This window comes from Rutilus rutilus (genome assembly GCF_951802725.1).
Source record: "Rutilus rutilus genome assembly, chromosome: 23".
NCBI lineage: Eukaryota > Metazoa > Chordata > Actinopteri > Cypriniformes > Leuciscidae > Rutilus > Rutilus rutilus.
Window position 1 is genome coordinate 23,580,430 of NC_140233.1, and position 24,602 is coordinate 23,605,031.

At 40.0% G+C, this 24,602-nt stretch overlaps 1 protein-coding gene across 2 annotated transcripts in view; it reads right to left on the bottom strand.

The window, feature by feature from the left end:
- Positions 1-24,602, bottom strand: part of kif15 (kinesin family member 15) — a 41,168-nt gene that overhangs the window by 3,222 nt on the left and 13,344 nt on the right. For both annotated transcript variants that reach the window (XM_084397883.1, XM_084397882.1), the window contains exons 19-34: positions 24,489-24,594; positions 24,079-24,244; positions 19,768-19,918; positions 17,260-17,345; positions 16,744-16,822; positions 16,548-16,634; positions 15,622-15,726; positions 15,419-15,541; positions 15,159-15,305; positions 14,236-14,328; positions 13,888-14,052; positions 13,627-13,730; positions 13,482-13,545; positions 12,748-12,785; positions 8,024-8,156; positions 4,929-5,060 (exon numbers count right to left, since the gene is read on the bottom strand). In XM_084397883.1, coding sequence (XP_084254009.1) covers positions 4,929-5,060; positions 8,024-8,156; positions 12,748-12,785; positions 13,482-13,545; positions 13,627-13,730; positions 13,888-14,052; positions 14,236-14,328; positions 15,159-15,305; positions 15,419-15,541; positions 15,622-15,726; positions 16,548-16,634; positions 16,744-16,822; positions 17,260-17,345; positions 19,768-19,918; positions 24,079-24,244; positions 24,489-24,594 — 1,779 coding nt within the window. The remainder of the gene's footprint in view (positions 1-4,928; positions 5,061-8,023; positions 8,157-12,747; positions 12,786-13,481; positions 13,546-13,626; positions 13,731-13,887; positions 14,053-14,235; positions 14,329-15,158; positions 15,306-15,418; positions 15,542-15,621; positions 15,727-16,547; positions 16,635-16,743; positions 16,823-17,259; positions 17,346-19,767; positions 19,919-24,078; positions 24,245-24,488; positions 24,595-24,602) is intronic.

Consider the following 24,602-nt stretch of genomic DNA (forward strand, 5'->3'; position numbering starts at 1 on the left):
GGTTGCACATCACCTTTTTGTCCAAGTATTCCCACAAGTCGAATTTTCTGCCCGACATTACCGCATGAGCCAGCCGTGTTAAAGGAATTCTGTCATCATTTACTCACCCTCATGTTGTTCATGACAGTTGACGGTCGAGTATTTTTTTTCCCAACTTTGGAAGCCAATGGCTACTGTCCGGTTACCAACATTCTTTAAAATATCTTCTTTTGTGTTCATCAGAAGAAAGAAACTTGTACAGGTTTGGAACAAGTTGAGGGTGAGTAAATGATGAGAATTTTTGAACGATCTTCTCACTGCGTGACTTTACCAATTCCCGTTTTTTTTTCTTTTTTCTGTGACTAACCGACTAATTAAAACGTAGTCAACCAAGGCCTCTTCTTGACGACTAACGTTTAGTCCACTATTAGGGGGCAGCTCTAATTGATTTATGCCTTTGATCATTCAAACCAGGTTTGACACTACATTTAGCATTAGGCCTATTAATCAGCATGTTAAGGGCATTTCATAATAAACATTGTTACAATTGAGAAAATTATTTGTAGATTGCAAGGAAAGACCATGAAACTTTGAAATTACTAGGTAACTTTGTTTTCTGCTCATGAGAGCATGTTGATTATTATATATGCTATTTGTATTTAGTAGATACTTATTTTAAGCAAAATATAAAAATGGTCCAGACTTCAAGAGGAAAACCCTGAAAACACATACAGAAGGCTATCTTTTATGAGTCACATGGCCATACACACAGTGCTGCCAACTATTTTCAAAGGAAAGTAGCTAAAGTCTGCCCAAAAAGTCACTAAATGTCGCTAGATGACATTATGCGTCAATTAGTATAGTCATGACGTCGTTCCTCCCAGTCCATGCTCACACACTGTATTTTAATATAGCCGAATGTCTAATAAAGCTGTTCTCATTTACATGTTTTCTGTCAGACAACAAAACAAGTATGATATAGAGAATGACAACATTTTTTTATGTGTAAGTTTAATAAAGTTTATTATTATGTTCGGATATGTACAATGTACAGTCTCTAAATAAATGATCTGAATTCAGAGAGTTTGGAAACTGAAATGAACACAAGAAGAATGGTAACCAAAATGGTCCAACTTAATTCTTTAAATATAAAACAGAGGAGAAGCTGATAAGTGATTAGTCTGTGGTGCACATCATGTGCTCATGTACGCATAGGCGGAAATCACGGGGGGGTCAGGACCCCCCTATCTGAGGGTTGTCCATCCCTAAAAATGTAATCAAAATATGTGTATTTGTAAATAATATAATGATATATACTTAAAATAACTGCGTAAGTAGTAGGGCTGGGACGATACACCTATCTCCCGATTTTTTTAAGAATGGCGATTCTACAAGTATTGCGATTCGATATTGTAATATATTGCAATTTTTTTAAACACTAGACCATTGGGAAAAGTTAAATCATACACTTATACAGACTGTACATGATGTACAAGATGAGTCATATTTACAAAAACAAATCATCACATCTTTCTGACTTTTATTTCAGAAGCATAATACAATACTACATTCTCTTGAATAAATTATTCAATAACAAATATATTTTTTACTTTTACGCCACTTAGTGGCGAAACAATGTAATCCATAAATGCGTTATTTTAAGCACCAAGTTTTTTTTTTTTTTTAAGCACGCTATCGTAGACATCAGTGTTCATATCTGAACTTTAAACTTTTAGTACTTCTATGATCATTTTAAGTATTGTATCACAGAAATAATGATACTATGAGGTTGAAAAGACTTTGTGAAGCTGTTTCATGACGACTCTCTCCGGGTCAGCGGCAGCGCCAACACAGCTTTGAATGTTGCGATATGATTTTGTCAAAGTTTAATAGACAGACGAATTGAAAGATCGTGTGGGTGTTTGAATCGAGATCAGTCTTTTAAAGATGAATTGTGCAGCTCTACTGTCTTAGCGCAAGGGCTTTTCAGTGCTTTCAGTCTCACGTCTCTTCCACGCGTTCACTTGGGATATTACGTCACTTAACACTCACAGATAACAACACATTTCATCCTCTGTTGGAACGAAAGTGGCTAACTTCTGTCAACCTCATCTACAAGCAAGGACAAAAATAAAGCAATTGAATTTAAATTAATATCGATTCCGGAATAAAAAAAATATATAAAAAAAATTGCGATAAATGGATTTAAATTTTCTCCCAGCCCTAGTAAGTAGTAAAACAATGCAAATGCAAACGCGGCAAACCCCCCCCCCCACCTTTTAAACATTGAGCCCCCCCTCCCTTGCCTTACAGTGCTTTGGTCCACTGCCTGCTCCCCTTTTACCTCACCACAGACACACGCAAAGTCTGGTTTGAGAGAACAAAGTTTTTCAGAAATTGAGGAACTCCAGTAACTCAAGGCTATTTTATTCACTTTAAAAATCGGATGAAGGGATTATTTTCTCTTTAATACAGATTATGCTGAGTTATTAATAAATCATGAAAAAATTAAATAATTATAACCAATGTACTTTTGTCACCGATGTAGTCTGCTATGTTAGCGATTATAACGTATACCCTTTTTTTATACAAAAAATGCATTTACCTAGCTTGTTTAATACCGTAGTATAATGCTTCACACACACCCATATGTACGCATACACTACGTGATGTAGTCTTGTAGATTAGACTAGTACGGGTGCGCAGTTAGATTTTCACGCTTTCACTGTGTGATTTAGTCGGTTCATATAATTTAATATAGTTAATCTAATCTAATATCACACGAAGAGTGCAGTTTTTCTCCAGATATTAGCATAACAACAAATGTGATTTTTATTTTATACAAGTTTAATAAAATAGAAGTTAAGTGACATTTTTTGGACAGTGTTTTTAACTATTTCGCCAACGGAGATGTATGTGTGTTTTCAAAGCATTAATGGTAAGGAACGACCCTTATTATACTTGAGAACGGCACATATGAGGTGCTTCTGGGTGTTTCTCCCTCATTTCTACTTCAAGGTCTTAATTGTGGCATTTATTTGAGGTTTAGAATCCATTATCCTGTAATTCTTTTGTCTTTTATGAATTTAATAAAGAGCTCTGTCTCGTATTCTGTCCCAACACACCGCGTCATTACGTCAGGTGACCTGTAAATGCACAAAAACGGTTTCCATTGCAGTTTTGCGAAATATTTCTTTTTCAAATTGTCTGAAAAACCACCTCATGCGAGCGTAAAAACTTTTTTGCGATAAATGGAAGATTTTGCGAAATTGACGTGTTTCCATTGGGCGTATTTTCAATTCACAACTTCAATTTGCGCAATTTGTAGGGTAATGGAAACGCGGCTACTGATTTGCTGCCACCTACTGGCGGTTTTAATTTCACATTTAAAGTATCTTTTCATGTTTTAAATCATTTCAAATACCAATATTCCACGTTTTATGTTTAAAACATCAAAACATTATTTATGTCTGTGTAAAAGCATCCAAATGCCATTTCAAATGCAGCTTCTGTGTTTCCTCTCCATTGCAAAGATTTGGTTGATACTAATTTAATTTGATTGGTAACAGCCCTATTGTGTCTTATTATTATAATTTAATTTAATTAAATGTATGAAATAGACACAAATCAGATGATGCATGCATATAATTAGGTTTAAATTAAATTTATAAAGGTAAAAATGCCAATAAAAGGTAAAAATGAACTGAAACGTATTGGAAAAGATTATTTCTGTCACTGCTGTGAACTGACCGCCACACAGAATATGAAGAATACCAAAAACGTTAAAGGGATACTCCACTTTTTTCGGAAATATGCTCATTTTACAACTCCCCCAGAGTTAAACAGTTGAGTTTTACCGTTTTCGAATCCATTCAGCCGATCTCCAGGTCTGACGGTACCACTTTTAGCATAGCTTAGCACAGATCATTGATTCTGATGAGTCCAGTAGCATTTCTTTCAAAATGACCAAAGAGTTTCAATATTTTTCCTATTTAAAACTTGACTCTTCTGTAGTTAAACCGTGTACCAAGATCGACGGAAAATGAAAAGTTGCGATTTTCTAAGCCTATATGGCTAGGAACTACTCTCATTCCGGCGTAATAATCAAGGAACTGTGCGGCTGTACCATGGGTGCAGCAGGCGTAATGATATGACGTAGCGCCTGAAAATAGTCCCCAGCTCGGTAACTTCTTCCAACGTGACCGGGACTAAGTTTGTCTAACCTATTAGACCTATTTTCAGGCGCTGCGTCATATCACTAGGCCTGCTGCACTCATGGTACAGCCGCACAGTTCCTTGATTATTACGCCGGAATGAGAGTAGTTCCTAGTCATATAGGCTTAGAAAATCGCAACTTTTCATTTTCCGTCGATCTTAGTACACGGTTTAACTACAGAAGAGTCAAGTTTTAAATAGGAAAAATATTGAAACTCTTTGGTCATTTTGAAAGAAATGCTACTGGACTCATCAGAATCAATGATCTATGCTAAGCTATGCTAAAAGTGGTACCGTCAGACCTGGAGATCGGCTGAATGGATTCGAAAACGGTAAAACTCAACTGTTTACCTCTGGGGGAGTTGTAAAATGAGCATATTTCCGAAAAAAGTGGAGTATCCCTTTAACAGTCAGCTGTCCACGGCAGTCCTAAACCACCACACACACACACACACACAAAAAGTATTGTCTGGACCTCTGCTGGGAAGGAAATACAGAGACCGGACATCTTGGAAGATTAATCGAATATGTTCTGGATAAACAGGGATTGCCTCTTCAATTGGATGGCCATATTGAGCATGCTATGCCTCTATGAAAAAGTAAATTTTTTAAGACAGGACTACAGCTGCCACTTTGAGTGTTATGATTTTTCCCATGTAAACGAGTGTATGTTCTCTGTCTCATACGTCTCTCGTCTCTGGTTTTGTGCATAAAAACTGTGGGTTCATACTGACCTCCTGAAGTTTGGTGATCTCCTTTTTCAATTTGACCAGGTACTCAATCTTCTGCTTGGGGTTCTGATGACCCAACAGTTTCCCATTTTCCTCGGTCAGATGGTCCACCTGCTTTCTCAGAACCTCAATTTCCTGAAAGACACCACTAGGGTTACAATTAAGGATTTACATTTACACACATTTAAATGAACTTAAGGGACAGATTACCAAAAAGGAACATTCTGTCATCATTTGCTAATCCTCATTTTGTTCCAAATCCATTTGACTTTTCTTCTTTTGTGTTCCATGGAAGAAAGAATTTTGCTCAGTGTTCTGGCCACCAGTTTCCCTGCTATGGAATCTCATGTGTGTATATTCAAACACTGCAAGGTTAAGAAGCTTTGCCTCAGCTTTGATGGCGATGACATCCATTGTTGATATCAATAACATGTCTGCGAATGAGATTTAACTGCTACAGATGAAGATTTTAATTATTTCTTGAATTTTGGTCTCTTCACAACAAAACTATTGTATATAGAGTTTCATAACCTAGTTTTCTGACTCTTGCGCTACATATTGTCCTTTAGTGGTCCACAAAAGACAGTCATACAGTTCTGGAACCAAATGGGCTGAGAATCAAATAATTAGTATTTTAAGTAGTAATGTCCAACCAATCCCCTTTCCCCATTATCAGGGTTCATTCATAAAGGATTTGGTCAGTAGTTCACATTTTTACCTGTTGGGGCCCCACCACAAAAACAAATAAATAAATAAATCAGAATACAAGGCTAAATGGGTCAGAAACATGGAATACAACAACTAATAACTAAAGTTGTAAAGAGACAATGTAAACAACAGTGACATTTCTAATTTTTTTTATTCAAATTTCAATACCAAAGTCTAACTAATAGGCTGTCTGAGAGGCGGCTTTGTGCACACGCTTTGGGTGTGCACGCACAGAAAACATTGTGCTGGAACGGTTTAAAACGGCGTCAAAGATTGATTGGACATCAGTCAGCGTCATCAGGAAAGTTTTTCATTTGCACTCATTGCAGAAATAAAACAATTTTAATTAAATTATAAGATTCTAGCTGACATTTTTATAACTTTATACCTTATATATTATAACTTGCTGGCCCAGAAAATGTATTAAAGACATCATTAATATAGTCCAAGTGACTACAGTGGCTCAATCTTAAGTTTATAAAGCGACGAGAATACTTTTTGTGCGCAAAAAAACACAAAAATAACGACTTTATTCCACAATTCATTTCCTTCTCTCTGGGCCTCGAGTGAGTTCACATAGTAAAACAGCGCAGCGCTTCTGTGTTGTACGTCACGCGCATCAAACACATGACCAGCGTCGGCCAATAGTGAGCCTATGTGTGACGTACAACACAGAAGCGCTGCGCAGTTATACTACGTGAAAAAACTCTAGGCCCAGAGAGAAGGAAATGAATAATGGAATAAAGTCGTTTTTTTTTTGCACAAAAAGTATTCTCGTCGCTTTATAAACTTAAGATTGAGCCACTGTAGTCACTTGGACTATATTAACAATGTCTTTAATACATTTTCTGGGCCAGCAAGTTATAATGTCTTAGAAGCCTATGGAGGAGTGATCCAGCTCTCAGATTTAATAAAAAAATATCTTAATTTGTGTTCCGAAGATGAACGAAGGTCTTACGGGGTTGGAACAACATGAGGGTGAGTAATTACTGACAGAATTTTCATTTTTGGGTGAACTAACCCTTTAATGTTTTGCAAGATAGAACCTTATAATTCCAAGGTGGTGAATTCCCTCAACTGTTCCAACTTCCAAGCATTGTTTTGTCAACAACACTGCTCATTTCCAATGTTATTATATCAGGCTACCAGCTAACCTCAACATTTAAGACATTTGAATGAATTTTCAGCTTAAAACTTGTATAGTCACAGCGTGTACAAATAACAAGGTCACATGAGACAGCCATTTTCTAACCGTATACATACTGGGAACTATATTCCCAGAGGGCGAAGCACTGCTACTTCTGCGGAGTGATTTACTCCAACTCTGAGCGAACTCTCTGCTCCTCACCACGGGGCTTCTCAGGTGCTGCGAGCAAATCACTCGGCCCAAGTGGCAGTGCTTCGCCTTCTGACAATATAGGTCCCAGTATGTATACGGTTAGAAGATGGCTGTGTCTCATGTGACCTTGTTATTTGTATACACTCTGACTATACAAGTCACAACATGTAAATAGGAAAATGTTGGCGTTATTTTGTCACTTATTGGGAGCAGTATGCTAGCTGGAGCCATTTACCTCCAGTGCTAAGTTTGTGCTAAGCTAGGCTAGCGGTGTGTGCGTCAGACAGAGTTACAGTACGCACGGAGATGAGAAGGGTATGTATGGACTTATCTAACTCTGGGGGATACGGTGAATAAGCTAAAGTCCCAAAAAGTTGGCGTGTTCCTTTAAGAGAACAATTACTTGAGTCGCCCCGCCCGCAGAATACTGTTGTTTCTAAAGCACACGCATCTATGTCAAGTCAAGTCACCTTCATTTATATAGCGCTTTTAACAATATGAATTGTTTCAAAGCAGCTTTACAGAGATAATAGGAAATTAAAGTAACAGAGATTGTTTTGGCTTTACAGCAGCTCTAGAATAAAATTATTGTCCAGCTAAAGTTAGTTTTGATCGATTCACTTCCGTTGCAAAGATCATTAGTAATAACTTAGGGCCCGCTAACACAACACCGTTTAAAAACTAAGCTCAGACTCGATTCTGAAATTCTCTGAATCGATCCAGAATCGTTGGAGAGAGAATCTATAACACAATATCACATAAATTAAACATAAACGGTTCTTTCCTGTATGCCAGGCCTATATGCTTTACTCTCGCGTGTCACGTGACCAGAGTGTAGCCTAATCGCAGCTATGCGGTTAAGAATCGTAACAGTAGTAACAGAGCCCATTGAAGTTGCATTTCCACTGTCAGGCCAGTAGCCCTGCAGCAGAAACACAACTTGATTTTGGGCTCCTGTGCTTGAGGTCCAAGGCTATTGGCTTCGCCCGTCACGTTGTTAGCCCTTGCACTGGCCCGACAGTGGAAAAGCGGCTATTGCTTTCTCTCTGACCTGCTGCAGTTTTTCTTGTTGATGGTCTTTCTCCCGCAGATCCCGCAGCTCCAGGCAACGATTCCTAAGTTCAGTGGTCAGTTCCTGCACACACGTCTGAGACTGGGCAAGAGTAACCTCATTACGCTGGAGTCTGTAACACACACAAACAGGGGGTTGGGTAGTTTGTTAATGTTGTGGAGTTTAATGGCAATCAACTCAGACATTTGTAAAAATGGTTTCATTGCATTTGGACGGTGAAAATAGAGGTTGGAAAAGGTTTGCATCATGACATTAACAGGCCATCGACTAAAAAATAAAATAATAATTGCCACTTCAAACACTTGCAGTGTAGATCTGGGTTAAGGACTGGTCAAAGCTAGGGATGTTCATTTCTTTGCCCGCGCTCGTAAAAAGATCATTAACTGTTAACTGACAAGATTTTGTTAAATTAGAAGTAAATTAATTAAGACAGAATGTGTCTGTGACCCATTGAAAATACCAAAATTTGTTTTCCAGGGGTTTAGCAGTGGGCAGTGGTGACTGAAGGCGGTGACAGTAGTTCTGATGTCCCATTTTTATGCAAGTCACAACGGCTTGTGAAAAAGCACAGCTACTTTATACAGGCTATGTGCATTTGTCTGTGGATTGACACAGAATGGATTTGAAACTTAGCCTATATGGTAGTTACATAGCCACTAGACCTCTGTTATCATGAAAAAAGCCAGAAAATTTCAGTTTTGACAATATGGGACCTTTAAAAGCCAGTTGTGATCGCACCATGGCGGATTCGCTATTTAGATGGCAGAATCTGCAAGCGGAAAAACTGAACACGTCTCCAGAGAGCAAACAGATCTGCTTGTGCGCGAGGTTAAAAATAAAGTCCAAACTAGAGGCTTAGTAACTACTAGCTAGTTTATAACTAACTCTGTACTTTATTCGGTAGCTCCATTTGTTTTTCAGGCAGAAAATAGGTCGTAAACTCTCCTTAAAAGTAATGTGTTATCGCATTGAATGACGTCTATTTTTCTTAAACTAATCACAAGCCTTCTAATAGGTAAACAGGAAATATTCTGAACAGCACGTATTTTCAAACTCATTCTTGACTGGCCTAAACTGAAAAAAATAAATAATAATAATTAAAGCAAATGTTATCAAACTCAAAACATTAAACTTTTAATTGAAAAGGAGGAGAAAAGAAATGGGAAGAAAAAATTTCAGTGATGAAGAAATTCTTATTTTAATTGATGGATGCAAAGAAAACAAAACAGTCCTTCAAAGCAAATTAAACTAATGTCAGAAACCGCAAGAAGGGTGAGATTTGGCAGGACATAAAATAAATGCAAAAGAGGGAGTTAAAAATTGAGGATTTTCCTTGCACAAAATATGTTCTCTCTGGAAGTGTTCTGAGAGCTAAGCCTGGCCCGTATTCTGGGTCTTGAAATTGTCTACAGTGCTCTTCCTGCAGGACCTCCTCAATCTCTTCACCTCCCAGATCATCAACATGCATTTTCCACAGCATGGACAAATTATGCAATGCAATGCATGCTCCTTTCACCTTTGCTGCTCTCTGGCTCCATTGCAATTAGTAACAAGGACATTTGGGGTGTATTCAAAACCTGTACTACTTCATCTGAAATATTAGCCTGTCTGCTGTCACAAACCCCTGTGGAGACATGACCACCTTTTTATTACACCTTCTTTCCACTGTTACCCGTGTTTTGGTATGTGCAGAATTTAATTTCTCCTCTGCTTGTGTGGAAGGGTTTAGGTATGGTGTAATCACCCACTTTTTAAGTGGCTAGGCAGAATCACCCAGCAGAATGCCATGATACTCCCGAGTTGCTTGGCATGCACACATAGTTGTTCATGTGGAGATCAAAATATTTAGTAGTGCGAAAGTTGTAACTTAGTGCTCATTTACGGCAAAACTAGGCTAAATTGTAACTTGCCGGCTTACTGGTGCAACCGGCCCCTGGAGAGGCTGATCCTCTCCCACATTAGGAACTAATGCCTGCAAACACAGACCAGCTGCAGTTTGCTTACAAGGCAAACAGATCGAAAGATGATGCAATTTCCATGGTTTTACACACTGTTCTGAAGCATCTAGAACAGACTAACTCCTATGCCAGGATTCTCTTAGTCGATTACAGTTCAGTCTTTAACACTATAGTTCCCATCAAACTAAATCACAAAACTATACAATCTAGAGCTAAATGCACCGACAAGCAACTGGATTTTAGACTTTTTAACGGATCAAACACAGACAGTAATAGGGCTGTGTATTGGCAAGAATCTGGCGATACGATACGTATCACGAAACATGGGTCACGATTCAATATATTGCAATATATTTCGATACTGTGCATTAGGCGATATATTGGGATTTTTTTAAAGTAGGACTATAATTTTAGAAAAAATTATATAAAAAAAAAAAGACATGCTGTGCATAAAAGTCAAAGAAGTTTACTTTAGGTTAACAATTCAGTTCACAGAAAATCAGACTGCCAGTTTGGTATTGTGGTTCACAGGTTCTTAGTGAGCAAATTTTTATATTTCTCAAGTAGGCCATAATAAAAGAAAATACATAGCCCCTGTCACAATACAAAACAACAACGTGAACTGGACGAAAATGAATGAAAGTGAACAAAATGAATGTGTCATATAGGCCTATTGAAATCAAGTTTTTATGTGATAAAAGATTTTAAAAGAACTGGAAGCGCGAATGAGGCAAATTAACGTCTGCCGCGCTAAACGCCTCATTCGCGCCACAGGACCTCCAAACGCGCGTAAACGCGTCTTTGCATTAACTTAACATTGAAATCACTCGCGCCAGACACTCTATTCGCGTTTGGTGTGAACGCAGCTTCACGGTGCGCGTCCACTACAGCGGCAAAACTACGCTCGGTGCCGCTGGCAACGCTGTAACGTCTCCGCTTTGGGGTGTGTCTGTTACGAGTGTGTTTGTTTTTTTCAACACACGGACAGTATAATTAATCATCATGCACGCGGTTACATTTAGAAATAGACAAGCTTTGTTTCCAAATGCACCAAGCAAAGATCCTTTCAATTTTATAAACCCAGCCAATATAATAACAATAAACACATCCAAAATAAAATCTTTAACATATATAAACAACTGCAAAGCATCTAATTTGTAAACAAAATGATTTACGCACTAAATCCATCATAAACTGCCGACCGCGTTTTTCGCTTTATATTTGCATAAAGTCGAGAACTGCCCAACCTTTTGACGCTCTCAGTCGCTCTCAACGCTTTCTCCGGTCCTGCACTGCTGAGCGTGAAGCTCGACTTCCATGGAATGAATTGAAAACGCTTGCTCCGCTCGCTCCGTGCCAGTGGACACGCACCGTTCGGCGAGCCTTTTAAACAACATAAACGTGAACCACCGTCTTACCATGAATATTTTTGGACGTAAAAAAAAAAAAACAAAAAAAAAACGATATTGCGTTTTTGAAAATCGATACAGTATTGCAAAATAAAATATCGCGATACTCATGTGTATCGATTTTTTCTTACACCCCTAGACAGTAATGCTGGGAAAACACATCTCATCCACCCTGACCCTGAGCACAGGAGCACCGCAGGGTTGTGTTCCTAGCCCACTGCTTTACACTCTTTTCACAAATGACTGCGTTGCTAGTTGCTACTCACCCCACAAACCATAGTGTCAAGTTTGAGAACGGCACTACTGTCATTGGACTGATAACAAACAACAGTGAAACAGCATACAGACAAGAGGTACAGAGATTGCACACATGGTGTGATTACCACAAACTCACACTCAACATCAGGAAAACAAAGGAAATAATCATCAACTACAGGAAAACAGAAAGGATTGAACATGTCCCACTCCTCATAAATGGAGATGCAGTGGAGAGGATCACGTGTTTCAAGTTTCTGGGGGTACAAATCACAGAGGAGCTCCGCAGTGGTGGGAAAAGCCCAGCAGCGCCTATATTATCTGAGGACACTTAAGAGATCCGGTCTACCCCAGAAACTGCCGGTGAACTTATATCACAGTGCCATCAACTACGAGACCTGGACTCAGTTTACACCTCACTTTGCTTGCGAGCTCAAAACATTATAAAAGACCATCTCATCCAAGCCATCACCTGTTTAACCTTCTGCCATCTGGGAGGAAATACAGGAATATCACTCAGACCTCCCGGAAGAAAAATAGTTCTTTCCCAGGGCTGTGACTATACCGAACACTGCTGCTACCCATAATCCCTCACACCTCCTCAGTGTGCAATAATCAAGGTCCACAGAGAGTAACATGTTAATTCCATTCTCATTTTCAGCACGTTTACTCATCTCATTTTTTGTTATTTAATCCTATCTTATGTTATTTATTTTCATTCTATGTTAACTCCATGTATATTTATTGTTTTCTAATATTTGTTGATTTGCTGAGTGAGCATGGTGACTATTTGTAATTTCGTTGTTTACAATGACAATAAAAGCTGTATTCTATAATAGTAACAAAACAAAAGAAAAAACTGAAAACTATGCGACAAGTAGTGCTGAGTTTCGGTTCACATTCAAGTGTTTTAAGTCGTTTCCGCTGTTGCAAGGAAACTATTCAAATGATTGCGCAGGGGCCTCATGCGCACACACACACACACAACATCCGTAAAGTTTTCACAGTGCTTCACTTTTTCCACATTTTGTTATGTTACAGCCTTATTCCAAAATAGATTAAATTCATTATATTCACTTACGCTGTCTGAGCATCAGTCAACTGCATCATCATGGAGCACTGAGGAAAAAAAAGAGATTCAACTTAACACAATTCAATCCAGTGCGTCGTTTAAAAGGGCTTGGTAAAAAGGTACATACTATATGTATTTCTAATGTACCTTTTTACCAAGTTAGTCATGAATAAATGCAATTGGATTACACCAAAAGTTATAAAGACAACAAAAAAACCTGAAGCAATTACTTCTTCAAAAATATACTTTCAGACATTTACATTTTGCTACCTTGATGTTGCTCTGATCTCCATGTTAGGAGGGCCTTGAAAACATTCATGCATGGAAAAATGTTCCAAGTGAAAGTAGTTCAACTGTTTCAGTGACACCATCGCTCAATACTGTTAGCCATGGCAGACGCAGATAACAACATCCCTCTCTATCACACATGCAAACACAACCTAGTTATTCCAATATCAAATACTATAGTAGCTACTCAAGTCAACCGTCACCACCAACATCTTTTTCTAAGCAAGATGCTGCATATAAGTTCTACACGCATACATTACCAGAAAAGTGGTAACAGTGATATAAGCACGATATAAGTGATAAAAACTGACTCTCTGAACCGTTGAACTTTTCTAAAATAAAAATCTTGCATTGGGTCACATCATTGACCCAGGTTACTGGAAACAGTCTAGACTCCAGAGGGTTGATGTAATCTAATTCATATAGAGATTTTTTTAGATCTTGCCTGGACATACTTTCACTTTCCTCTCTTCTTGTAGTTCTCTCAGCACAGAAATGGGTATGGTCTCCTTCACATCTCTATAAAGACAAAGCAAAGAGATAACGTCATAGACAGAACACACACACGTATGAACGAGTGTATGAGTGAATCATTCTTACTTTTGCGCACAGCTGCCCTGCTGTTGCTGATTCTGGACGGTGTAAAACTGGTCCAACAGTGTTTGAATCTCCATTCGCACAATCTCTTTTTCATTCAGCTGGGCCTACAGATGCACAGGGCAAACATTTTTATGTAGAATGAACCTCCTGAAAACTTTCATTAAACAAAATAACAATTACAATTTAATTATATAATAAGCTGTGAGATTAACTGTAACAGCTGTAACTGAAGTGGGAACTGTGCGTGTGCATGAGCATAACCTTTAATCTGACGATCTCCTGGTTCTTGGATGTGCGCTCTGCGTTGAGTTCCTTCAGCAGAACCTCCATGGTGATCATTGAAGAGCGTCGACTCTCCAGCTCTCTCTCCTGACACTCCAGCACCTGAGACAGACTTGAGCTAAAGCCACCGGGGGTTTGGGGTGTCTGAAAAAAACAGACAATGTTTGACAAAGGCTTCATTTTTAAATTGACTCTTTAATCACAATCAAGAGCAAGCACTCTCTCTCTTACACACACACACACACACACACACACACACACACACACACACACACACACACACACACACACACACACACACACACACACACACACACACACACACACCTGTATTTTTCCTTTGGGTGTGGCAGCAGCTGGAGGTTGATTGACAGACTCTCTCACTCTCAGAAGGTTAATCTGATCATTCAGCTGTTTCACCTGTGAAAGTGTGTGCACCCGAAATCATTCTGTTATGTTTTCATGCATATTGTGGACGTTTGTCTGATTCAACTAGCTTGTACTAAGGGTGCTTGGTCACACTTTAGATTATGGTCCAATTCTCGCTATTAACTAACTATTAACTACGACTTTTGCCTCAAAACTTATTAGTTAGTAAGGTAGTTGTTAAGTTTAGGAGTAAGGCATGTAGAAAATGGTCATGCAGAATAAGGCATGTGGTTTATAAATACTAATAAACAGTCAATATCATAGTAATATGCATGCTGAGAAGCAACTAGTTAATAGTGAGAATTGGACCCTAAACTAAATTGTTACCGAGTGCTTTCACACTGGCAGTTTAGCTCGAAACAGGGCACGGTTTGCATGAAAAATTGGTAATGTAAAAGCTGTAATGAGCACCTAGGAGCGCATCATGGTATCGAACCCGAGACTACCTGTAGGAGGTGGTCTGAGTTCGAGAAGCATTTTCTCCACACTTTTGAAAGTTGATGAATACTGTTATCCTACCTATACTTGAATATATTGCATTTTAATAATTGGATTTCACATTGTTTGCCTGCAGTCTAAGACACATCGGAACAACTCCGAGACCCATTTTTGGTTTGCAACACACCAGTTGAGAACCACTGGTTTAGAGGTCATTATTCAAAAACATTTGACTGCAAAATACCACGACTGTTCAATCAGAATCAAGTATTGCAGAGAGCCATCGATAATGACTGAATGCCAAGTGGACTCTACATTAACTCCTATATATTTGATTTAAAAACTGCAGCATGAATTGAGGTGGAACGTAGCAGGGGCAGTACCTGTTCCTCTAGGGTGTTTATATTGTTCTCTTTCTCTGTGTTCAGAGTCCTAGACCTCTCCAATAAAGCAGCTTGTTCCTCCACCACTTTACCGAGTCTCTCCATCTCATCAGTAGCATAGGACATATCTTCCTGCAGCAGCTCCAGCTGTGACACACACATACTTCAGTTTCGGCTTGTGACAAAATATGAAAACTTAACCCAGTTACACACATACCCCAACACTGTCAGAAGCAAAACGTAAACCGTTACACACATACCTCTACACGGTCAGAAGCAAGACGCCTGTCTGAAGCTTCTCGCAGCTCCTGTAGTTCGTTCTGCATTTGTGTGATGTTCTCTTTCATCTGCTCTTTCTCAGTACAAACTGTGCTGTACTTCCCCTGCAGGTACAACACTTAATATATCAATACAACCTACCTAAAGCATTATGAGCATGTAGGGTATGGATAGGGCAACTCACACTGATGTCAGCGATCTCTCCTCGCAGCAAACACACAGTCTGATCTCTCTCAGCCATCTCACTCCGAAGCTCTCTGGTCTCCTGCATAAACTCCAGCACCACATCCTGCACACACACACATAGTGAAACCCAAGTCGTAACACAGCAGAGGAAAAACTAAATCCTATTGTTAGTCAGTCCGTCTTAGTCTTGTTTTTCATTAAAACATAGGTTACAATAAGAATTACATATAACACATTTAATTGCAGTAACATGTATATTTAGATTAACCTCAATATAAACATCAATATCAGAAACCTATAAGATCATACACAGTAAACAACTAATTGCACGAATCATGATATTTTCGGTATTCAACCTAATGACAGCAATCATAAGTTGCTTGTGTTTATGGTTTACCATGAACACACTTTAAAGTCACATTTGAAATCAAAATTGACAAATCTTTTTTAATGGAATATTGCAGTATTTTTTACAAATTATTTATCCGTGTAAATCCTAGTTAATGCTGTACAAGTCCCACCCTACATTTTTTCTTGTTTGAGAACCCATTTCACTTGGATGTCTGTCACAATAGAGAAGACTATTGCAACTTGAGTTTCATGCTGACTTTAAGATCAGTTTTTCCAGCAGTTTTCAGAGTGTAAATATGAGTATTTTACTGAAACCGTAAGTGTGTTTTGTCTTGTTCCATTAATGTTAATTTCTACATATACCATTTGCATCGACCTTAAACATGTTGAATATTAACATTAAGTTATAACCATTAACACTTAATATTGCATTAAATACATTTTATGCTGTTTATTTGTTCTTGACACCCAATGCATAAACTATTGTTATATAACCTAACCTTTTTTTTTAGAGACATTTTTACAGTGAGTGAAAGATTCCTGCTTTTTGTGATCAGTGTATTGCATTCTCACTTTGTCCTGTTCTATCTTCTGCTTGAGGCTGTTGATAGTCATGTTGGCTGAACACACACTCTGCTGTAGAGCACTGATCTCATCACACTGCACAGACACATCAGAACCAAACAGACATGTAGAGGTCATGTAATACAGCATCAGAACATCATCATGCAAATTACAAAAGACTAAAATTGTTAACGGACACACACACCTGTTGTTGATTTTTGTTTGTCAGGTCAGTGATGTGTTTCTTCAGTGAGGAATTCTCTTCTACAGACTGCACAAGCTCTCTGAAAAACACTCAACATCAAAACTTCTATAGGTGCACATAATGCGTGGTGGGTGGTGTGGCGCAATGGATAAGACACATGCCTTTGGTGTGAGAGACCCGGGTTCGAATCCACTGTGAGACACCAATGTGTCCCTGAGCAAGACACTTAACCCCTAGTTGCTCCAGAGGCGTGCGACCTCTGACATATATAGCAATTGTAAGTCGCTTTGGATAAAAGTGTCAGCTAAATGAATAAATGTAAATGTAAATGTAATGCAAATTATAAGTGCATTCATTTCTCTCTGGCTCTCTCCACACACACACGCCCCAAAAGTATTTAGACACTTATGCACGCAAGAAAAGATGGAGGAAAACTACAACAACAAAACTATCACTATATAGAGTTGTATCAAAAAGTCCATCATTTATACATGTTTTCGAATCTCTATCACTCACTTGGACACACTCTCTTGGTGTGTGGTCAGCTGGGATCTCACACTGTTGTTCTGCTCTTTCTCCTCCTGAAGAGTATGCTGCAACTCCTACAAACGAAAAACCATACTATACGGTCAATGCTTTAATAATAGCTATGCCTTCAACCACACAATACAATGAAATACAGACATCTGACCTAAAAATCATTCAACCAAGCATGTTTGAACCACTAGTAAACCTGTATAATAAACATGAACAGTAGGGTATAGGTGAACAGAACAGTATATTACACACACTTGTAATAGTTCACCCTGAATTATCCTGGGTTAGACTGCTTCACACTGGTCATAATTTATTCTGGGTTAAATACTGGATATTCATAAGACATTTCACACTGTAATTAGCTAATTGATTAGTTACATTTATATAGGGCTTTTCTGGGTACTCAAATTGCTTTACATATGAAAGGGTGGGGATCTCCTCAACCACCACCAATGAGCAGCACCACCTGGATGATGATGCGACGGCAGCCAAACTGCACCAGAACGGCCACAACTAGGGGTTGAACAGTTCATGACAAAAAATCCGAACCATTCAATGCACTTGTCACGGTTCGAGACACATGTGTATTGTTCGGGTCCAGCCATGGACAGCATAACACGTTTTATTTTTTCATTTGGCACAGAGGCGATTGTTACACCGTGTCCTAACCAGATGCAATGCAATAAGATTCCAGCGACAAATAATTTGACTGTCCACACCAGACGCGATGCAACTATGGGATACGATGTAGTCAATCAGAAATCACAGCCAATCAGAAGAGCGTAAGTGAGTGGGCTCTCTAGGCAAGCTCCTGGCACTCTCAACTAAATGGATAAGTACATAATCAAGTTCATGAATATTACACCATTTTAACATTATTAAAAATATATACTGAGTTATTGAAACAATCCTTGTCATAGAATACACTTGTCTGTTAACAATGACAATTTGAACGTTCTTGTTCACTTTTATTTATTTAGAAGATCCGAGGTGAATTGTTGATTTCAGTACGGCTATAAAAGACACACAAAATGATATGCAAACTCACACAGACGCTTTTAACATTAAATAAAGCACATAAACAGTAGCCTACTACCTGAGATTAGCATACTTTCTGTTCTCCACGACGTCGGAGAAATAGGAACTGTTTCTAAAATAGAATTGAAGCGTGTCGCCGTCACGGCTGGTTAGGACAAAAACTCGGATTAACATGGAAAAGTTACCTTTTATCGCGTGTCGCATCGCGTCTGGTTAGGAGGACATGGAGTAACAGTGACAAGAAAGCCTATTATTTAAATTTGACAATAAGTGTTTTTGTTCTCAGCTACAGTTTGTTTAAGGCCAACAGTTGTAAACTTTTTTTGACAAATAAATGAAAAGCCTGTTGAAATTAACAACATCTCCCCTCTTGCTGTATCAGAACCTCACAGATTTAATTTATGATTGTCACAATAACGTGCCTATTCCTAAAATCAAGCTGCCTCATTCTTTCAGTTGTTTTGATTACGTGACCTTGAGAAAACCTTATTTTTTAAATACTGTAAATGGTAGATTTTGGTATGGTATTTGTATGGTATTTCTAAAGTGTAAAAAAAAAAACAAAAAAAAACAAACACACAACACATTAACAATGTATACTGTATCTAACCGAAAAACGTGACCACAAGCCGTGATACAAACCGAACCGAGGAATTTGTGAACCGTTCCACCCCTACCCACAACACACCGGCTTATTGGTGGAGAGGAGACAGAGTGATGAAGCCAATCAGTATATATGGGGATGATTAGGAGGACATCCTGGTATTTTTAATGACCACAGAGAGTCAGGACCTCGGTTTAAAGTTTCATGCAAAGGACAGTGCTTGTTTCAGTATAGTGTCCCCGTCACTATACTGGGCCATTAGGACCCACACAGACCAGAGTGAGCGCCCCCTGCTGGCCTCACCAGCAGCAACCTAGTTTTCCCAGGAGTCTCCCATCCAGGTACTGAGACCAGACTCAACGCTGCTTAGCTTCAGTGGGCTACAGTGTGATAACTGCTGTACACTGTACATAAAGGCTCTAGCGCTGCACATCTTCATTTTATATATTTCTGAATATATCAAGTTTTACCTGAATGGACTTTTTCAGACTATAAAAAGTAAGAATACATTTCTTAACTCCAGTAGATGTATTTTCTGTAACCATTTGAATTTTTTCCCCGTCAAACACTGAAACTTTTTATTCAACAAGCAGTGACTTTATGACTGTCTAAAGTATGCGAATATGAGGAATGCAATTGGCTGTCTTTTAGGCTTAGCCTTAACATTATAACACTGCACCAGTTTGGCAACACATTGTTAACAGTGCAAAAGTGGTGTTAACCCTGCTCTAGGACAGGGTTTCATAAAAGCTGTGTTTAGAATGGCAATATCCCAGGGTTAAGCACAGTGTGAAAATCCCTTAAGTGAAAACTAAAACTGTGTGAGTATGTGAATGAATACTGACATTAATCTTGGTTTGCATTTCTGAACACTCTCGGCGCTTGAGCTCCATCTGCTGTGTGTGCTGATCCAACTCAAACTGAAACTCAGCCTGCAGTGTGTCATACGTGTCCTGAAGAACACGCTGTTTTTCCAACACCTGCTCCCACTCCAACCTGAGACAGACAAACAGATTATATTGAGCATCATTGTAATCTAAGACAGAAAAGTTATACTGGGTATAAATGTTTTCTGAGACAGAGAGACAGGTCACAAAATGTATATAAAAAAATAAAATAAAATAAAAAACACACATCAATCTGAACACCCCAGAAATCAAACCTCTGATCTACACAGCATGTTCCCTCTCAAACAGTCAGTCGTATTGCGTAGCTATACGCTATGGGGAAAACTCCTTTTTCTCCTAATACTGAAGCCTTTTTGTATAATAACGCAGTGCTACTGCACAGCCATAATAGTGCAGATGCTACTCGCAAGCTTATTGGCTGGTCAGTGGTAACTGCACGAACCTATGGCAGTTCATATTGGAACAGGTGGTTACCTTTCTTCAATCCACAGGAATTTAAATGGACTCCGATAACATTGAGGCATGCCACCCTCTGCCCCGGAGAAATGACAGCGACAAACCAGCTATCATCATGAGATTGATCAACCGAAAGCACAGAGCGGCATAACTGCGCGAACCAATCGGTACACAGCTCGCCAAGCGGAGCGCAGACTCCGCCAGGATTAGCGGGGCATCTGCCTATAAAAGACGCGCATTTCACCATAGATTCAGATTTATCTCCTTCAGCGACGATCTACGGACCTTGCAGAACAACTCTACTCGAAGCCTTCACCTTCTTCGCAGAGAAAGCAGAGCCAGCAGACTGCACCAGACCAGCACACTCTTCAGCCAGCAGACTTCAGTGAGCTGTCGCGCTGTTTCCCTGCGCTCTCCGGCGGGCGCCTAAGAGACGCAAATTTCTAAAAGAGCAAGCGACGTTGATGCAAATGTTGCGCCACGGCTATGGCATATGCAGAGCCCCTCTGCATGCAGAGGACAAACACAGTGAGTGAAAAAACTGAGGAGTCAGAGGGCTGAGCGTCGACGACGCTGAGGAGAAGAGTTATGAGAAACTATGGAAAGCCATCCCTGGTGTGTCACGATGGGTTTTAAACAGTAGAAACAGGCTCCTCGCTCTAATTTGCTTGCAATCCACCCTGCTTCGCGGGCATAGTCGACACTTTGGTGAAGAGCAACGTGTCTCACGTCCTCCACACCGAAGTGATGAGCTTACTGGAAAAAGGGGCGGTAGAGGCAGTACCTCCATCCCACAGCGAGTCAGGCTTCTACAGCGTTTAACCTCCTCCCTGGCACTGAAGAGGAGGTGGAGGGTGAAGTGACCGTGGATGCCAGCAGCAGCGCAGAACATGAAGAGGAGGATGAGGGACCACCTGTGCCCTCTCAAGTCCATGTGGAAGTGATAACCACTAATGTGGGAATTAAGATAAAGCAGTACTTTACTGTGTCAAATTTACATCTGACATGCCCTATTCACATGCTTCAGCTGGAGATCAAAGCTGGCAAACGTGTCGTTAACGAGCATGACAACATTAATAGGCTGTTAGTGAAAGTCGGGCACCTGGTGAATGCAAGAGCACCCTGAACACAGAGGAAACCGACCAAAAAGGTGTCCGCCCCACAAATGCACGCGCCACTCGATGGAGCAGCCAGATGCGGAGGATTCAGTCGGTCATCCGGTTGTTCCAAAAAGACCCGTTATGGTAAAACAAACTCAAGTCTAATGTTGCTAACATCACCCTGAATCAAGTACGGCAGCTGATGCACCTTGTCAGTGTGCTGACACCACTGGCAGACCTCACAGAGAAAATGCAGAAGGAGCTAGGGAACCTGTGGTTGATCCTCCCTGCTGTCACAGAAACCAAATCCCTGCTCATCGATGACACTCACGCTGCACTTCCAATGGGCATCGCTGCTTTTGCAGAAACATTGGCAAACAACTTGTCAATTCGCTATGGAATATTTTAGCATCAGTGTTAGATCCCCGTTTCAAGACAGAATGGATAACCGAGATGAGTCTGCATGCAACAAACTCAGGGAGATCCGCGACCTCCTCATAAAAGAAGCTGAGGAAATGAACGCTCCCAGTGGGACACCCGAGACCGACACCCTACCAGCTGATGACCTGAATCCCGAGCCTGAACCAAAAAGAGCTCGCCTTTTCGGGTCATACTTCAGCGAGCAGTAACGCATAATCGGAAGCACCAAAAGTGTTACCTCTCATCCCCGAGACAGAACCCGGACGCAGATGTTATTCGATTTTGGAAAGAAAACTCCACGTCTTTTCCCGGCCTGGCTAAAGTAGCTTGCATTGTATTCAGCATTCAGCATTGTGTTCAGCAAGCGGGTCTGCGAGCGCAGAGAGGGTTTTCTCCGCTGCTGGCCTGCTGTCAAGAAACCACCGCATGAGTCTGAAGCCTCAGACATTGGCCAAACTTGTGTTCTTGAAGGTGAACTCAAAAGAACTGTAGATAAGGAAAGCAATTAATTTTATTTTATTTTTAAGTTTGACAATGGATATAAGCCAATTTAAATTTTAATCCACGTGCACATTGCGCAAAAGTTCAGTTATCAGAATTTTGGCCTAATAGTTAATTTACTTTTAAAACTCAAAACGATTTGAGTGGAGCGCGATGCAAACAGCATTGAACGCTGAACGATAATGTGCGGACTGGCCTGATGTGGCTGGGGGAGCGGAGGGGTGAACAGCTCCGTGAGCGAGGAGCTGAGATTCTCACCGCTGCACTCCGCTCATATGCTCTGGTACGAACTGGCCTCTTATGGGCAAAGACCAACCTGCGTTCGCTGAGAGCGACGCATGTGCCGGGCATGTGCCTCCATCCCCAAACGGGTCAAACGATCAGGGATGTTTTCGGGAGAGCAGAGGACGACCTCTTCGCCTCCGAAGACAACTCTCACTGCCCAATATCTTTCTCGAAGGGCAGGGATGCGCTGGCCCACGAATGGCCCAGCCTTCCCCTATATGCTTTTCCCCCGGTCGCGCTCCTCCCTCAAATCATAAAAAGGATCAGGGAGGGTAGACACACAGTCCTACCAGTGGCCCCCCTCTGGCGGACCAAACCCTGTTTCTCCGAGTTGATTCAGCTGCTCTCAGCAGCCCCGTGGCGGATACCCCAGAGGGAAGACCTTCTTTACCAGGCAAACAGGACAATTTGGCACCCCCGTCCCAAACCGCCCTGTAAGATATTCATTCTGAGAGCTTTCTGTAATGTATCTGCATTGACAGCCTACGCAACTACCATTTTCAAGCTCCAGAAAGGTAGGAAAGACATCAGTAATCCATGCGACTCCAGTGGTTTAACCTCAATTTTACGAAGCAACGCGGATGCTTTGAAAGCTCTCCGATTTCATTAAAAAGATCTTCATTTGTGTTACGAAGATGAACAAATGTCTTAGGAGTTTGGAACGACACGAGGGCAAGTAATCAATTACAGAATTAAAATTTTTGGGTGAACTAACCCTTTAATATTAATGTAATCTTAACGGCAATTCATATTTTTATCTTAAAAATAAAATAAAAAAGTAAATATGCCTGCAATCTTGAATTGTCACCAAATAAGGTGAAAATCAACTACAAATGAAACACTTATGGGAAGAGCACTGAGCACTGCTGCAAAAACTTTGTTTTTAATAGAATGCCAAATAAAAATAAATAGTTTTTATTATATTTTAATTTATAATAATATGCTCACTATTTCCCCCCCCCTCATACAGAATACATGAGAATTTTAACACATGAAAATGTAAAGCTGCTTTTCTTTTACGGTCTGTGACCTAATTTGAGATAGACAGGTTACACTGGGCATCATTCAAAACCTCAGAGATAGACGGGCTACTGAGTACAATTATAATCTGAAGGAGATCAATTCAACTCTCAGAGAGACAGTTTCTATAGAGTATGTTTTAGTTTAATTTACACTACCAGTCAAAAGTTTGAAACCTTTTGATATGAAGGCTTCAGCTTACAATAAAATTTATTAAACCAACACTGGCTGCTTTGGAGAAGTAGCTTTGTTTATTAATGCCGTTTTGTTTATTAACCGATAGGGCAAGTTCAGTTTTTTTGTTTTTGTTTAAGGCTACTTTTGGATAGTTTTGATTTGGTTCATTTACTGCATAATTCCTTGATTTCAATTATATATACAATTTTTTAGAACAATAGTAAATAAGGCAGAGGTGTGTTCAAACTTGTGGCTGGCAGTGTATTTGATGTGAACGGTGTGTTTGTACTTGACGGTGTCCAGCTGCAGCTGTGTGCTGATCAGGCTGTTGGACAGCAGTGTCGTCTCTCTCTCGTGTTCTGCTCTCTGCTGCTGCAGTTCTGTCCGCGTGGTCTCCAGCTCTTTATCAGAGGACTGAAGGACAACACGCAGATCTCGCACCTCCACCCGAAGCACTGCAGAGAGGTCACAGCAATCACAGACTGATTCATAATTTTGTACACTTGGTTCATTTTAGGGGCCTAAAAGAGGTTGACAAACTCTCAGAATCCATCATATTGGCTACTAATTCAACATATTACTCACTTACTGAGCTGTAAGTTCCAAGTCAGTATTTCTTCAAGGTGGGTCCCAGCATTTAAAAAAAGTTTGGGAACCCATGTGACAAGGAGTTAAGCATCTGAAGCACTCAAGACTCACCATCCATCTCTCTCTTCTCGTCTTCCAGCTGCTGTTCAAGGATACTGATTTTCTCCTGCAGATGATCCTCTTTTTCCAGCAGGGAGTGTCGCTCAGCACTGAACAACTACGGGT